General features: G+C 44.2%; 1 protein-coding gene across 2 annotated transcripts; it reads left to right on the top strand.

The window, feature by feature from the left end:
* Positions 1-1,318: 1,318 nt before the first annotated feature.
* Positions 1,319-13,989, top strand: rnf103 (ring finger protein 103). 2 transcript variants are annotated; one of them, XM_022757124.1, is made up of 7 exons: positions 1,319-1,935; positions 3,935-4,083; positions 6,507-6,622; positions 8,919-9,341; positions 9,416-9,548; positions 11,276-11,362; positions 12,511-13,989. In XM_022757124.1, exons 1-7 carry the CDS (start codon positions 1,710-1,712, stop codon positions 13,528-13,530), a joined length of 2,154 nt encoding a protein of 717 aa, XP_022612845.1. In that variant the 5' UTR covers positions 1,319-1,709; the 3' UTR covers positions 13,531-13,989. The 2 variants fall into 2 exon arrangements, with proteins under 2 accessions (XP_022612845.1, XP_022612847.1); XM_022757126.1 differs by lacking the exons at positions 1,319-1,935; positions 3,935-4,083 and adding an exon at positions 4,261-4,312.
* The last annotated feature ends 3,575 nt before the right edge of the window (positions 13,990-17,564 follow it).

Consider the following 17,564-nt stretch of genomic DNA (forward strand, 5'->3'; position numbering starts at 1 on the left):
GTTATCAGACCTGGAGTCAGTCAGTGAAACCAGACTTCTAACCAACACTCAGACATTTAGAGAAACATCAGCTGATGTGAACCAGGCCTCACAACAAAGATCTCAGAGACTGAGGATGAAGAAGAGATGATGAGCATGAAGCTGAAAGAGTCTCAGAGTTCAGATCTTCATCAGTCCACAGTCACACAGACTGTCTATAGATGGACATGATTCAGTGAAGAGGACGTTCAGCTGAGACGACTCCAGAAGCTCCACACAGAATGAAACATGAAAACATCCTCCAGGTGGAGCAGGGTGGAGGGAGCATCAGGATCTGGGTCTCTGCTGCCTCTGGACCTGGACAGCTCCACATCATCAAGTTTATCAAGGTCTCTTCCAGGATCATGTCAGGGTGTCTGTCCACCTGCTGAAGCTGAGGAGAAGCTGCTGATGCAGCAGAACAATGACCTTAAACATCAAAGTAAATCCACCTTTTGGAGTGGTCCAGTCAGAACCCAGACCTGAAGAGACTCGCCCACACCAGACATCCTGAGAATCTGTCTGACTGAAGCAGCTCTATAAGAAGAATGGTCCAAACTTCCTCCTGAACATTGAGCAGCTCTGATCAGCAGCTACTAAATATATTTTTACATTTGTCACTTTTTCTTACCACTTACCAGGTCTTATTGTTGTTTATTTGATTGTATATAATGACTGCAGTAACATGTGTCCTTTCTTTAAAATATATTGATGGACATTGATGAAGGTCTGTTTACATTACAGGACCTTACAGATCATGTTAATCTACCTAACTCTTTGTTTCGCTACATTCCCTTATACTGTCTTCATATCTGCAGCTGACATGTTCTGCACATGTATTGTGCGTATTGATCAGCGCTCATGGCCCCTGTGCTGTCACTGAGCCATCTTTCTGTTGTCAGACAGAACAGGTCTGGAAAAGCAAGATATTTCTTTTCATTTATTTAAATTTGAAAAATAATTTTTTTAGAGAATCATTTTATTTAAGAAAATAAAAGTAAAAACAGAATTACTGTTCTGTTTTTTATTTATTACCGAGGTAATTATATGAAACTGAGAAAAGTTTTCTTTAAAAAATCCTGTTTTTCTGAATTAAAAAAAAGTTTTTTAGAATTGTTTTTCTCTAGTGCTAACCAACTTATACAAATAAATCAAAATTCCAACAAAGGATGATGAAAATTAATAATAATAAAAAGTAAAAAGTTTTTTTTTTAAAGTGACTTTTACTCTGTAGCTTGTTTACAAGTGCGAGGTGGAGCCGGATGTGACGTCAGCGCTTCTGTGTACAGCAGCTGATCGCAGCAGGTCAGATCGTCATCCCTGTTGTTTTGTGACGGTGTGAAGAAGACCTGGACATCACCTGGACATCACCTGCTGCTCACCGTCGGCGCGAAATTGCGGCGCGTGCAGCTGACACTTGAGCTCAGCAGGACGAGGCCCCTGTGTTGTGGCCGGTACAGCAGCGGGCCTACCTGCGATGCTAAGCTAAGTGAACTAGCTGTCACCGTCAACAGAATCCATGACCGTATACAGACCGTAGGTAGACAGTCAGGAAACGTCCGCAGCACAGCCCGGTCAAACATGAGGGTCTGACGGACTCGGAGAGTAGACAGAGACTGACAGCCTCTCCTGACCCGGCTCAGCCCAGCTCCAGCTCAGTCCACCTCCGTCCAGCTCGGTCCAGCTGGAAGATGTGGCTCAAACTGTTCTTCCTACTGCTGTACTTCGTGGTCCTGTTCATGCTGGCGCGGATCTTTGAGGCGGTGGTCTGGTACGAGACCGGCGTGTTCGCTACTCAGCTGGTGGATCCGGTCACTCTCAGCTACAAGAGGCTGAAGACCATCCTGGAGTGTCGGGGGCTCGGGTACTCCGGACTGGCCGAGAAGAAGGACGTCAGCGAGCTGGTGGAGAAGTCAGGTAACGGTCAGGGCCCCGGACTCCTCGTCCAGAACAGGACTGTGTAGCTGAAGCATTTTATCAATTAGTCAATTACCAGATAAACAATAATTGATTAATTGATTTTGTGAATTTTAAAACAAAAATACTAAATATTCTCTAGTTCCAGTTTTATGTCAGTGATTCATCCTAGGGGTCACAACCCTCCTTTGAATGAATCTAAGATGATCATGAAATGCATCATGGGTTATGTTAAAGGTCCCTTATTGTATACTAGTATATTGTAAATAAGTACAAAAGCCCTAAGTTTGCAGAGAAATGCACACAGTCTGTATTCAGAAACTTAGCCTTAAAACCAGCTGTCAGTACTTCTGGAACTTTGTGATGTCAACAGAGCAGTCACTGCTCTTAGCCATGGTCTAAGCCCCGCCCACCTGGAGCTACCATCCAACCTTGCAGGATTTAGTTTTTTGAGTGTTTCCCCAAAATCTGCTATACTTTAATTGGATCACTCAGAAAACAGCCAATTGGAAGAGAGTCTCAGAGTGTCCCCTCCACTGATTGGCTCACCGACCTGTTGTTACTAGAGCTCCAGGCCTGAGAGAGGAGATGTAAAACTACACTGAGCTGGTTTTAAGTTCTTAAAACTGCAAATATATTTTCTTATGGATCAACACTTCAAATAAAACACAGAAGAAGAGGAAAATATGGCGCTTTAAAAAACAAATACACACTGTGTTTCTGCTTCTGTTGTGAAGAAACAGACAGTTTTAATGTCAGTATGTTTTCAGATGAGACAAATGACAGGTTTAGAGGTTAAATTATTGATCTTAATGACCTGTGACATAGAAGGCACTGCTTTATTACAGGAGCCTAAATGTTTGGAAACACCGCTGTCTGATAGTAAGCAAATAAGATGTGATGACATCATGTTGGGTTAGGGTTAATCCTAACCCTGTCACAGACGTGTTTTAACATTTTCTGATGTTTTACAGGCCAAACGATTAATGAAGCAAACAAAGGTCAGATCAGTCAATCATGAAAATAAGTTTTAGTTGCAGCTTCACTTTTTAGATCACAATGATGAGTCCTGGGTTAGTGTCACACTGATGATGTACATATAATTGACATAACCACAGTGGGTGGTATAGTCTTCATTCGCTGTGTTCCAGCTGTCAGTCATGAACCTGAAGCCATGGTCTCAGTGACCACGGTAAAGATCTGTGCAGCCCATCTGCTTATTTAATTGTTACGTCAAATAACCACTTGTAAGTCACTTTGGATAAAAGCATCTGTCCAATGAGTCAATGTAAATGTAAGGTGTGCTGCATGAGCTCAAATGAAAACTTGGAAGGATTGTATATATGGAGTAGGGCTGGGCGATTAATCTAATTTTATTTTCGATTATGATTTTGTCTTCTAACAATTCTGAAAATAAGATAATCAAGATAAAACGATTATTGTGCTGCATTCTGTTTCACAACAAATTTCACCACTCCTACAAAAACCATTCGCCCATCCACTTCCTACTGCTATATGTAGTAGTTTTTAGTTGGCTGTGGAAGTACACTAATGATACAGCATAGTTGATCTTATTTAATTTGATTTAATTTATTTTTATTACTCTTATATAATATATTTGATTGTATATATTTAGATATTATATATTATTTTATTTATTTGTCTAATTTTTTAAATTAATTTTTTTATTTGTTTCTTTTATTGAATTGTATTTAAAGTTCAAGACAGTCCACTGTTAAATCATTTTCTCTTAAAGTTAAATAAATGCGTGGTGTTTCCAAAGTCAGTGAGTAATTGTGTTAAATAATCCTGATTACGGTTTTTGCCATAATCAACAGCCCTAACATGGAGACAAAGTGTCAGGTAAAGTGCAGTGTGGCTGGTAAATGTTATACTTACTTCCAAGAGGAAATGTTTGCATTACACTTCAGTTTTGGTAGAAAATGTAACTAAACTTGAGGACTGGGTTTTAGTAGATAAATCCCCTCCTCCTCCACAGGAGAACTGACACAAGGGGAGCTGTACTCTGCCCTCAAGAAGGAAAAGGAGCAAACGGAGGCCGGAGACTCCAGCACCACACACTTCAGTGGAGAGATGCACTTCTATGAGTTAGTGGAGGACACTAAAGACGGGATCTGGCTGGTTCAGGTAAACACACTGAATAACAGTGAATGTGGGGGAGCAGGATAATGGGAAATCAGGTCGCCTATTATCATTCTTTATGTCTCTGCATTCACCTTGTTGATCATAGATGAGCCACGATGTCTCCTGCTCTGATGTCTCTGTTTCCTGTCCTGGTCTTGACTGTTCTGTTAATGTGTCTCTGAGGCTTTAAGGAAGAGCTCCACTGAACCCCTGGAGAACCTCTTTAATACAGGTGTACATGTACATCACAGGTGTGAGCGTTGATTACACACACATCACAGACTGTATTTACTAACACACAGGGAGTGGAGCAGCAGAGCTCATACAGGGGATCAGTATCAGAGCCAGTCTGGGCATGCTCACTCTACTGAACTCTACCGGACTCTACTGGACTCTACTTTACTGATCTCAGCTGTGTCTTGTCTTCCTCAGCCTTCTAGTGTTGAATTTTGTGTGAATGTGAAAAATTATTTGTGCGCAACGTCAAGGTTGGTAAAATACACAGATTCATTAAGCTCAGATGCTAATGAGAGTGTCCGTGTTAAACAATCACAAGTGCAAAATGTAGGCCTTCTGCGCTTTGTTGATCAGGCAGCTCATACTTTATAATATTCTGTTCGATGGCTCACTATGGGAGCAAGCCTCACTGCAACCCTATGAAGCACTTATCTCACTACGCCAATCCTGATTGGCTGCTGAACGTATCCGTTTGCACCCGGTAGTGCCACCTACCATAAATACTACGTTCGGCAGACACAGTGCCATTCAAAAACCTCTTCTCACCCGGAACATATCTCGCATCAAGGTTAGCTAGTTTAACTGTCCACAGACTTACCTAGCTCTGTAGCCGGACGCTAGCTAACTTTGCTCTTCTCCAGTCACACCAGATTGGATTCGGTGTTTTTTACCAACGGTTAGCACGCCATGCCATGACCCCTATCTCCCAACCGGCGACCACGCTGTCGAGCCCGCAGAGGAGGAGGAAGTCGCAGTGCAAGAGGCACCTGAGGCTAGCATCAGCTGGGGTTCCCAGTCCGAGCTAGCTCTGGGTCCCTCTCATGAGGAAGACGTCCTAGAACTGGACTTTGGGAAAGATGAAGATGAGACCTCAGATATCCTAATATCAAAGGACAAAGGGGAGGACGATTTCTTCATCACACCCGGAGCTGCAAATCACTGGGCCCTTTGTCGCTCCTGGGGATGGGGAAGAGAGAAGCACGCCAACTTCTCCTCTCCCCACAGATCTCTTGGATGTGTGCAAATGCACAGCGGAGAAGCTGGACATCCCCTGGCCCGCTGTCGTAACAGAGATCACCAGATCCCATTATGAGGGGAAGATATTGCCCCCAGCTAAGAGCGTGATGAGACAACTTCTTCCAGTCTCCCCGGAGCTGCTACTCAAGATGTCAGTGTCATCCCAAAGTCCTCCGCTGCCCTGTAAGTCGGACCGGTTTCAGTCAGCCCTGACCAAGAAGGCTTATAAGGCAACAGCACTTTCAGCCAGGGGACTCAATGTTCTCTCGCTCCTCACAGTGTATCAAGCGGAGACATGTGACGGTCATCTCTGACTTATGCCTCCTTCTTCAACGCTGTGTGGTCCAGGCCAAGGGGAAAGCACACAGCTCGCCTCTCGGCGGCGTGAATACAGTCTTTCAGAGCGTGTCTCGCACTCTTACGTCCACGCAAATCTGTTAAATTTACATCATGTCTTTGACTATTTGGTCTGATGGCTTCAGCCATCCTGGTAATCCGTCTCGGCCTAATTCCAGCGTTGGGTTGCTTCCCACAGACTGGATCCAATGCATCATGGCGCGTGGAGAGTGTTGGTCACATCGGAGGGTGTTATGGTGCTGCGTCACTGGAGAGCCCCATATTTCCTGACCTGAGGCGTGCCCATGGGCTCCGTCCTGTCCAGGAAAGTAGTCACCACAGACGCAAGTCTGTCAGGCTGGGGCGGTATACATGAGGGCCGGTCTGTGAGAGGCTGCTGGAGCAAGGGTCTCTAACGATCTCACTTAAACTTTCTAGAGCTCTCGGCAGCATTTCTCTCCCTGAAACATTTCCTTCCTTCATTCATGGGTCATCATTTCTTAGTGAGGACGGACAATACGATGGCAGTGGCGTATATCAACCGTCAGGGAGGTTTGCGCTCCCATCAGTTACAAATGCAGGTTTTTTCCTGGCCGAAGATTCGGTGGGGGTGATACTAAGTCGTACGACAGGGGGGCAGGGGCAATCACCTGTTTGAAGAGTGTGTTTCTACATGGAGCACACACACATACAAATACATAAATGAGGCACATATAAAGTACTAAGGAAAGGAGGTTACGACTTCACCTACACTGTCAGCAGGAGTTTCTTGTCCACTGACACATTGGTTGTGTATTACCTGACTGACCCTGTCCTGTCCCTGTGTGCACTTGCAGGTCATTGCCCAGGACCGGGATGCTCTTCTCAGTCAGTCCAACTGGGGGAAGATGGTGCAGAAAGTGTCTCAGTTTGGGATCCGAACTGGAACCTTCAACTGCTCTAATGACTACAGGTGAGCAGCAGGTCTTCTTCAAACTGCATCTGCACTTTTTATTCATGTCCATTGTTTCCCACAGACTGAGAATTTCTTTGTTGTGGTGAGTGGTTCACTGAGTGATCAATGTGCATGCAGAGACTCGTGCAGTTTAGAGGGGCAGAGTGTAACCCATTATTTTCTGTAGCTACAGTTTACAGATGTTCCCTAAACACCTTGCATGCAGACTATTAGCAGACACTACAGTTTACAGATGTTCCCTAAACACCTAGCATACAGACTATTAGTAGACACTACAGTTTACAGATGTTCCCTAAACACCTAGCATACAGACTATCAGTAGACACTACAGTTTACAGATGTTCCCTAAACACCTTGCATACAGACTATCAGTAGACACTACAGTTTACAGATGTTCCCTAAACTCCTTGCATGCATACCATCAGTAGACGGTACAATTTACAGATGTTCCCTGAATGCCTCATATGCATACTAATAGTAGACAGTACAATTTACATATGTTCCGTAAACGCCTCACATGCAGATAAACAGTAGATGCTACAATTTGCAAATGTTCCTTAAACGCCTCACATGCATAACATTAGTAGATGCTACAATTGACCAATGTTCCCTAAATGCCTCACGTGCACACTATCAGTAGAGACTATAGTTGACCGATGTTTCCTAAATGCCTCACATACAGACTATCAGTAGATGCTACAACTTACAGATGTTCTGAACACCTTGCGTGCAGGTTAGCAGTAGACACTAGTTAGGCAGCTTTGTCACTGCAGCAGCAGCTCACACAGGTGTGTGGCCATAAATGAGTACTGCTTCCTGTCAGAGAGGAATTGACTGCAGTTTCACTTTAGCCATCTGATGTTAAAAGAAACTTACTTACCTATGAATGTGGAGTGATGTCAGACAGTTATTCAGCCTTTATGTCCGTGTGATGCTCTTTCTAATAGTGCCAGTAGAGAATAAGGAGGACAGAATGTCATGATAAAACACAAAAACACCGCAGAGTCAAATCAGATCGGTGACACCACTGATCAGTGAAACCTGCGAGGTTCTGGTGAAACTGAGTGAAGGTTTGTTGTTGTACATCGTTTCTTAGAGTAGCTTAGACAAACCCTACTGACTTCACAGGGGTTAGAGTTAGACCACATAGACTGTGAATTATTTACAAAAGTATCATAAACAGCACCAGCTACTGTTTAAGGTATGCTCATCAGACTGAAGAAGGAAGTGATATCACTGTTTAACTGTGGGTTTTAAATAGATGATGACCTAAGTGACAAACTATAAACAGTGTGTGAGAGCTACTTTGCTACCATGATGATGAACTGAACAGTGTGTGAACACTGCAGTAAACAGGACAGTGTGCTGCTGGTCCAAAAGGACAAGTTAAAAACAGGGTACCTGCAGGCCTTGAAACATCTTAAAGGTTCATATAGTATGGGTAGGTAAAGGTAGATGTCCATGTGTTGTTTCATTATAAAGCAAGTCTAAGTTCTATATTAATACTGTGAAAGTCTCAAAGCACTCAGTCCACAGAGAAATGCACACAGCCTATATTCAGAAACTGAGTCTTAAAACCAGCTGTTAGGACTTCTGGAACTTTGTGATGTCACAACAAAACAGTCAATGCTCTCAAGCCCTGCCCACCTGGAGCAACCATCGAACCATGCAGGATTACCTGAAATCTATATTTTTATTGGATCACTCAGAAAACAGTAACAGAAGAGAAGGGGCTCTAAGCCTCTCTTTTGATTGGCTCACTGAGCTGTTGTTACTAGAGCTCCAGAGAGAAGCCTGAGAGAGGAGATGTAAAACTACATTGAGATGGTTTTTGGTTCTTAAAACCACAAATATATCTTCTTATGGATCAACACTTCAAATAAAACACAGAAGAAGAGGAAAATATGGAGCTTTAAGAAGCACTGAATTTTTTTTCTTGCCTGTCAGGAGACAGTTGTTAAGCTGATCCACTCATACATGCAACTAATCCTGGTCCAGGCATGGACAGATTGAAACCATGTTTTGTTACTTTGTGGTTTTATAATGGGACTCAAACAAGAAATATTAACAGTTACTTCACACAGAGACTCTGGCCCAGGAGCCTGAGGGGTCAGGAGGTCTCCTGCCTGTGTTCAGGTCACATGATTTGAGTAATTATATTACTAAGAATTATTGATTAAGATATCTGAGAAGTTAATTTGGTGCAGAAACCCTGTAGAGAACCTTCAGCGCTTGTCAGTTTCCTCTGCCTCCATCATGAGTGTGTGATGCTGACTCTGTGTTCTGTCACTAGGTCATGTATCAAGCGCGGCTGGCAGCGCTCCACGCTCATCATGTCTGTTCCTCAGACGTCAGCGTCGAAGGGCAAAGTCATGCTGAAGGAATACAATGGCCGCCGCATCGAAACCGAGCACATCTTCCGCTGGATGACCTCACATGTGGCTAATCGAATCAAAACGCTGCGCCGGTCTGAGCAGCTGGTGGAGGAGTGGCGCTCAGACCCGGCCCACCCGGTCAAGATGTTTTTGTTCGCCCACCTGTCCCAGCCCCCCGCCTTCTTCTCCTCACTGTCTGTCAAGTTCACGGGCAGGATCGAATTCATCTTTGTGGACGTGCGTCACTGGGACAACCACAGCAGCCTGACAGAGATCGGCGTGACACAGAGCCCCGCCTATATCCTCAAGATGCCTGAGGGCATCTATCGCTATGGCAACAGGTGACGATTGAGCATGGACATGATGAAAGCGTTATTGTTAATTCAGACAACACTGATTTCTGTGTCTTCTGCAGTACGGGGGAGTTCCTGTCCCTGGCTGCCATGGACACCTTCCTGCGTTCTGTCCAGCCGGAGGTCAATGACCTGTTTGTCCTCAGTCTGGTTCTCATCAACCTGTTGGCCTGGATGGACCTCTTCATTACACAGGTCACACCTGTTCTTCCATTACACTCATGTGAAAAGGGGAGTATTGAGCTGGCTGTATGCTTTCTGCAGCTGGCTCACAGGCTGACCGACCCGTGGCTGAACTGTGGTGGTCACGCTAACTGCACCAGGCTCCTTGTTGATGATTGGCTCATTGGTCTGTAGCAGCCCTGACCCAATCAATTCCTTTTCTACCTGTTTCCAAAACACACAGATAATCATATAACCATAATATACACACAAGTAGAACCAGCACTTGTACTGTACATTGCCTCTACAGCAACTAGGTCTTTCTCAGTCGTGAACATTAGGAGCTCAACACACCTTGACCTGACCGCACTGCTCTCACTGATCTAAACTAAAGAGGGTTTTCTCAGTGATGGAGAGACGCGGTCAGATGATACACCTGTTGTCAATGTGTAAAGAAACAAAGTTTAATATAGACCACACTCACTGCATTTTCATTTCGATATATTTATTGATTTCTGTTGAATTGAGATGACTGAGCATCCTCACATCTCTGACATAGTAATAAACTGATCACAGTTATAAATCGAAATGTTTTTTCATGTGAAAAAATATCCACATTTAATAAAGTGACCCAGATAGAGCTGCAGGATGAAAACCTTATTAGCTCAAAATCTCCACCCTCACCACTGGTTTGTGTGAAATGCATTCTGGGATACCTGTCTAATCCATGTCCATTAAAGTGTCCTGATTAAACAGAGTCAGAACTGTTCAGCTCCCTTGGGCTGAGCAGTGTGATGTGAGCAGTAGTCAGGCTGTGACTGCTAAACACCAGAGAACGGCCTGAAGTTTTTAACTAAAGTTTAACTTTTCATCTGGTCAAAAGACCCGCTAACATCGGGCACCTGGGTCAAATGACTTGTCGGCTCTGATCAGCAGTAGTATAAACACCCGGGTGAACTCGCTAATTTTCACTTCTTTTCCTGCTGTGACTTCTCTCAGAGCAAAGACACAATAAACACACCTGTCACCTGTCTAGCACTGTGCTGTTGAACCAGAAACACAGCAGCTACACTGCTACAATGGATGAAAGAGTGAACACAGCCCCAAAATAAGGTTTAAAAACACACAATCGCTGATTGAAGCTTCTCACACAGAAGCTCTGACACTTTTAGAGTAGCTCCAACCTGAGGATGAAATGTGACAGATCTGTACTACCACTTTGCACAGCGGCTAGCAGCTCACTCTCTTTCCCCTGCTTCTGTGTGTGTGCTCTTTAAGTGCATGTGATGACATCACTCCTTGCAGTTGTGTGGGTCCTCAGTTCAAATTCGTCGCCTCCTCCCTGTGTTCCTGTGTGCTGCAGTAGATGTGTCAGCTGTGCCCACTACAGTGATGGGGAGCAACAGTAACTCCCACACAAACGAGAGCTCGTGCAGCTATATACATGTGAAGTGTTGCTCACACACCTGCAGAGGAGATTTCGTGTGGGTTGCTGCAGGGAGCATGCAAACAAATCAGATTATAAATAAGATGAGCTACCCAACAGCATGCACAGTATTAACATTTAGCTCCATCTTCAGCAGCTTTAACATTTATACAAGCACGTTCTGATGATACACTGTGGTACTACTGTGAAGGATCTGACAGCTTCATTTACCTGACACATTGTACATTGTGCTGCAGAGGGACGCACAGTTAGTTCTGTGTTAATTGTTGAATTTATTTTTAACATGTACTCATGTGTTCATTGTCATGGACAGGGAGCAACAGTGAAACGATTTGTAGTTCTGATCCGAACACTGGGGACCTACAACTCCATACTGCTGGTGTCCTGGCTTCCTGTTCTGGTAGGACATCATCTGCACCACACGGCTCTCACTTGACAACAGATTATTTTTGTGTTGAACAGGCAGCTGTTTCTCTTAGTGGCCTTCACTGCCCCTGTAGCAGCCCGGTTGTTTTCCGGTCTGAAGGCCCTGTCCCAGAGATGTGCTTTAACATTTGCCCATCCTCAGGAACATTTTTGTTCTTTTCAGTGCATACAGCATCAATTTTGCCAAGGGTGTGTATTGTTTTAATTTTTTGAATTTCAACCTCAACTTCTGTAAAACCCTTTGAACACAACATAGCTACACACAGACAAAAATCTCCATTGAAACCCATTAAACTGCATTTTTTGATCACTCTGCAACCACAGCACAAAATCACACATTCAATTTTATTAGGCTTTTATTCTGAAGTCCTGGCTCCAGAATTGTAGTTTTACTATTTACCGCCAGATAATGAGCCATTTGTGGCCTATGGATTATATACATGATATTTTTTTGGTGTCCACTAGATGAACTGCTGCTCTATCACTGAGTACTGAAGGCCACTGGAATAAATGTCTGCAACTAAAATGATATGGATCTTTGTAGAGCGTGTGACTAAGTGTTAATAAATGTTTGGATGGACACTACTCCATTGTAGTGTGTTATAGTGTATTTCAAAGCCTTCAACAATACTTCACAGATGCTATTGATGCTGCTCATGAACGTTAATGATAAAATAAAGGGATGTAGTGAAAAGGAAATGCCGAAATACACTCAGCCTCGATTGACTTAAATGAGTCTACAAAGGTTTAGACAAAACCAGCACTCTGAAGTCATTTGGAGAGTCTGACACACCCCTGGAAGTTCATATACGCCCTGGCCACTTAATAAGGAACACCTGCTCATTCATGCAAGCATGTAATCAGCCATCAGTGTGGTATTAAGTTAGTGCATTAAAGCCTGCAGACGTGGTGAAGAGGGTTAGGTGTTATTCTGACCAGACATCAGATCTCACACTGTTGGTGTTTTGACTGGCTGTAGCTGACAGGAAGGAGACGGTATTGCAACCTAGTTTTAGAAATGTGTACCTAATAAAATGGCCACTGAGTGTATATAGCCATAGACTAACGTTATTATGACTGAGTGGTAATTATTGATCACTGATCTCTCCCCCCTCCCTCCAGGCTCTGCTCCAGCTGCCCTATCTGGACTCTCTGTACGGCTACAGTCTGAAGCTGCTTCGATACGCTGACACCACCACCCTGGCCAGCCTGGTGAGAGCGGACTGGACCTTCTACTCATCCCACCCTGCTCTCTTCCTGTCCACCTACCTGGCCCACGGCCTGCTGGTCGACTACTTTGAGAAGAAACGCCGCTGTGGCGTCAGGAGCCGAGAGGACAGCACCACCAACCTGGAGTGGCTGGCCAGTCTGTGGGACTGGTACACTTCTTATCTGCTCCACCCAATCGCATCGCTGCAGCAGGTCCCGTCAGACCAGTCGGACTGGGAAGATGATCCCAACCTCTTGTTTGAGCGTTTGGCTTTCCCTGATCTCTGGCTTCGCCCGTTGGTAAACGTGGACTACATTAAAGCTCTGCCAACCTGGAGGTTCAGAGCTGTAAGTCAGCGCAGGGGAGGTGGCTCTGGTGGACAGTTGCCTGAGGAAACAGAGAGTTCACATACAGACACAGAGAACAGGGACCAGAGGGGTTCAGGTCCCAGCTCATCTCCACACAGCAGCAGAAGGCGCCAGAGGTCTCTGTGCAGTCAGGACAGCAGCACACAGCTGAGTGTGCACAGCAACATGGACCCAACCTGTCAGTGTGCTGCTGCTGCTGCTGCTGCTGCTGTTGCATCATCCCTCTGCTGTTGTCATGGGAACGGAAGCTCACCATCAGTTGACATGGCATCGGAGGATGGCCACCCCTCACCTGAGGCCATCTCCGCCCGGGTGCACTGTGATTGGTCGGCGTGGCCCTGCGGCGTGCTGCAGTGCTCAGAGTGTGTGGTGTGTCTGGAGAACTTTGTGAGCGAGGAGCTGCTGATGGCTCTGCCCTGTGGCCACGCCTTCCACCAGCAGTGCATCGTGGTGTGGCTGGCCGCAGGCAGACACTGCTGCCCCGTGTGTCGCTGGCCCAGCTACAAGAAGAAGCAGCAGAGAGGAGCTCAGAGCGGCTCTGCTGAAAATCCCCTGCAGGACTGACGGACAGGTCTGACCGAGCCCTCCTCATCCTCACAGCTCACTCTGCTCTCAGCGCTCACAGCCACCGAGCTCTGTGTGTCATCACAGGGACGATGGAGGTGTGACGGCTCTGTGAGAGGATGTGATCAGGGCTGCTGTTGTCATGAACCATCATTCAGCTTGTTTCCATTCCTGTTGAAGGCAACGTGCTGGTCGTGAGAGGCCAGTCACCATAGAGACGACACAGAGTCACACACTAACCACAGTTGTAGTCATGTTAAACTTTGTAGTGCAATAAAAAGCTGTTTCCTGTCTGTCTGCAGGACTGAGAGGTCAGAGGAGTCTGTGAGGACTTATTGAGCTAACACCCTGTCCTCTACATCCTGGACCATGACTCATCATTAATGCAAAAAACCTCCATGTGTGTGATTGCATTTTAATTAGCATTTAGTTCAGGACAGGAAAGCCTCTCTGTTGACCCCCCCCCCCCCCCCCCCCGGTCAGCACAACAACCAAAATATCACCAGTACAAACTCTACAAACCCTTATACCCTGGTTCTGAAAGTGTCGACCTGACTTTACACCACCCAGCTATTTATTTAGATTATTTCCCACCACTGTCATTAGCCTCTCCTCTCATGCTGACATTCAAATCTCAGAGTGCAGCAGCTCAGCTGTGACTCATCGCTCAGCACCTGAACTCCATACTCAACACATGCAGATGGTGATGCAGGGTGAAGCCTGCTAGTCACAGTGTGGAGAAGTGACCTGATGGGAGGTTTTCAGCAGCACGAAGCTTCACACAGTGACCTCCTGCTACTAAACAGCTAGTCTGATGTGTAACCAGGATGCACAAACACAGATGTGTGTTTGATACAAATCATCTGTTTTAAGAAGCTATATGATCCATTTTAGCTCCACAGCATTCAATGGCATTAAAGTGACTGTGATCAGCTGCATCACTAAACACTCTTTAATCAGTTCTTGATACTAACAGTGAGTCAGATGATGAAAGTCGTCATCATCTCAGCAGCTGCTCATAGCATCTTTACATTTAAACTCTGCTCTTATAAAGATCATCTCCAGCAGCTGTTTTCAGCTGCAACGAGTCTCTGTCCTCTACCTGTCCACCAGGAGACAGACTCAGTCAGAGAAGCTGTGAACACAGTGCAGCATTTAGCAGCTACAGAGGAGCTGGTGGAGACCAAACACAGAGCTCAAAGAAAGAGAGGGAACACTGGACTGAGACTCATCAGGAGGTGCATGTCATGGTGGCTGTTAATGCCTGACCCCTGCCTTTACCAAGAATGGACATTTGTTAGTGAAACAACCTGATATGAGTTTTACATGGAGGGTTTCATGTCTGAAGGTAGATGGACCCTCCTCAGTCACAGGTGTGCATGCTTTTATTTCTCAAGGTTCACTCAAGGTTGACTGCCAGGTGAGTTCACTGGGGGATCTGATGCCTTGCTCATGGGCAGCTTTCAGTTGTTGTCATGTGTCATTGTCCTGATCCGGGCCCACACTGATGCTCAGCTGGACAGAGTAGAGAAGAGGAACCCTCTGTCAACTGGATGGTTTTAACACTAAAAATCTCAATAAAAGAAATAAACCTGTTTTTAAACGACTTTTCACACACACAGCTTCTTCCTCTGAGCTGTGTGTGACTGCAGCTGAGCAGCTCTCACTATCTGCTGAACATACTTAACAATGTTTTCTCAATGTATCCACAGTAATGAAGGGATGTTTGGATATTTGGAGCTGGAGGTTTTTGTCGGACCTTACCTTTAACAAGCTGTACAGTAGAAACGACTTGCTGATAGTAGAGTATGACCGGGTCATCCTGACCTGCCCCCCTCTGGCTGACGCAGGAAGCGCCAGCAAGCTATTAAGCATATCCTCTTTATTGTATCACCTGAAGTTTAGGTTCCAGTTTACTTCTGAAACTCGCGCTCTCTTTGCTGATGATCTCATTCTGCCGACGGTCCGACCTGTGGAGCTGCTGATACTTTACCCTAATCTAAAATGTCCAGAACTAACTGTAATCTATCAACTTTTAAGGTGCTTCTCTGTAACTCTCAGCTCACCGTGTCCTCTGTCAGTGTGTGAAGGGCAAGAACATAAAATGATATGTAGAGCATTAACACTTACCCAGAATAAAAAGTGTTTCAGACCTGTGTGGTGTGGTGTTGTCGTCATCTTGTGTGGTCAGGGTGTGTGACGAACAGAGGGTGCACTGAGCAGCTCATGTCCTCAGCGGGTTTTTATCTCTGTGCATCTTGGAGGCTTTACCAAGTTTAGTAAAAACAATGGTGGATATTTTAGAAGTTTCTGATTCCAGTTGTTTTTAGATACACTGCGTTTGATTGAATTGTGTTTTTTTTTAAATAAATCAGGCACCTAACAGTGACTTTGCTCCATCTGAACTGGACTCCTGACAGTGAGGAGGAACACTGATCACATGGTTCCTCATGTTTTTTCTTCGGGATTATTTGCAGGTGAAATTAGATGTCAGGAGGGAAAGTTTGAATTTATAACAATTTATTGAAGCAAGAAAAAAACCTCACTGAGATGATGGAGATGCGCACAGAACATAAACTGAGAATAAATTAGATCTGATATAAAGAGAGAGATTAGGATTTACAAAACTAAAAATCAAAAGGACAAAACAAGCAGCGGTGGAAGAGACTAATTACATTTACTCTCCTGTCTGTAAAAATCAGCCATTTTACTTTTACTCAAGTACTTTAATTTTACACATTGTACTGCCCCGTCTATTAAAAAAACAAAGTCACATGATGAAACATCAGCTGCAGCAGAGAAGAAGCTGCTGCTGATGCATGTTGTGCATCATTTACTATATTGGCATTCATGTACTACTATTGCTAGTCTGATTATTTGATGGCTCTCACTGTAGTTTGTGAATGACTTCATATCAGATTTAAGCATATTGTCAGGGTGGTTGTGTTCAGTCTGTGTAGCTGATTATACAAGCAGTGTTGGGGGAGCTACTTTGAAAGCACAGTTTTGCAAGTTACCAATGACTACAATGGAAGACGAACTACAGTAAAGCTACACTAGGGAAAAGTTTGGTTACTAAAGCTACTTTGAAAAAGTTGTTCAAACTACTTTGTAAAAGCGATCCAATTGACAATATATATATGAAATGAAATTATAACAAAATAAAATGCAAAAAAGTTACAATATAAAAAGTTCCTACTTGTTTACAAGTCATACAATTAACCAAAAAATAAAGAAACCCCCTCACTGCTCATGGGAAAGTGCTTTGGTTTTGTTTAGTATGGTCATGGTGATTGTTCCTCAGGCTGACACTCAGGAGCTTTATCCATGATGATGTAGCTGTGTGAGCACTGAACAACGCCGACCCTAAGCTTTTACACAGGCCCTACACAAATATCAAGTGTGTAATATTACGACTTTATTCCCGAAATTCCAGATTTCTTTTTTTCCCTAAATGTGGCACTAATCCTTCGTCGTGAGTTTTACCTCTCTCCTGTCAATGAGCTTCTTCAACTTGTCTGTCCTCTTCTTTCTTATTTCTGTTGATGAAATGATTCAATCTGTCTTGCGGTTTTCTGCTGTCACCACTTGATGGTGCTGTTGCCTCACCCTAACCAGGTGACGTACATAGAGACGACGTGTTCGTCAGACGGTTTCAAGGCAACGTACCAAGTTCAAACGTTTTGCAAAGTATGGCTTGTTCCTTTTAGATTCTGATACATGTGAAAACATGACCTAACAATTATCCAACACATGTACATTTTAACATTTATGAATACTGATGCACTTTGTGTGAGACTGAACAAGAAAACACAACTAATTTTTCCACTGCTGCTCATTGTTTTACTTTCTGAAAAGACTTTGAAAGTTATGAAAAACATGTGTCATTAACATTGAGGAACAAAAAATTTTAGAATGTAAGGAAAACAATTTATGCAATATTGCAATAACATCCTGATTTTAATAGGGAAATTTTATATTCATAAGGCAAAATTTCTTAAATCAAGTCCCTCATTTCAGTTGTTTCTTATCGA

The sequence above is a fragment of the Seriola dumerili genome, unplaced genomic scaffold (assembly GCF_002260705.1).
Source record: "Seriola dumerili isolate Sdu_G_001 unplaced genomic scaffold, Sdu_1.0 BDQW01000264.1, whole genome shotgun sequence".
NCBI lineage: Eukaryota > Metazoa > Chordata > Actinopteri > Carangiformes > Carangidae > Seriola > Seriola dumerili.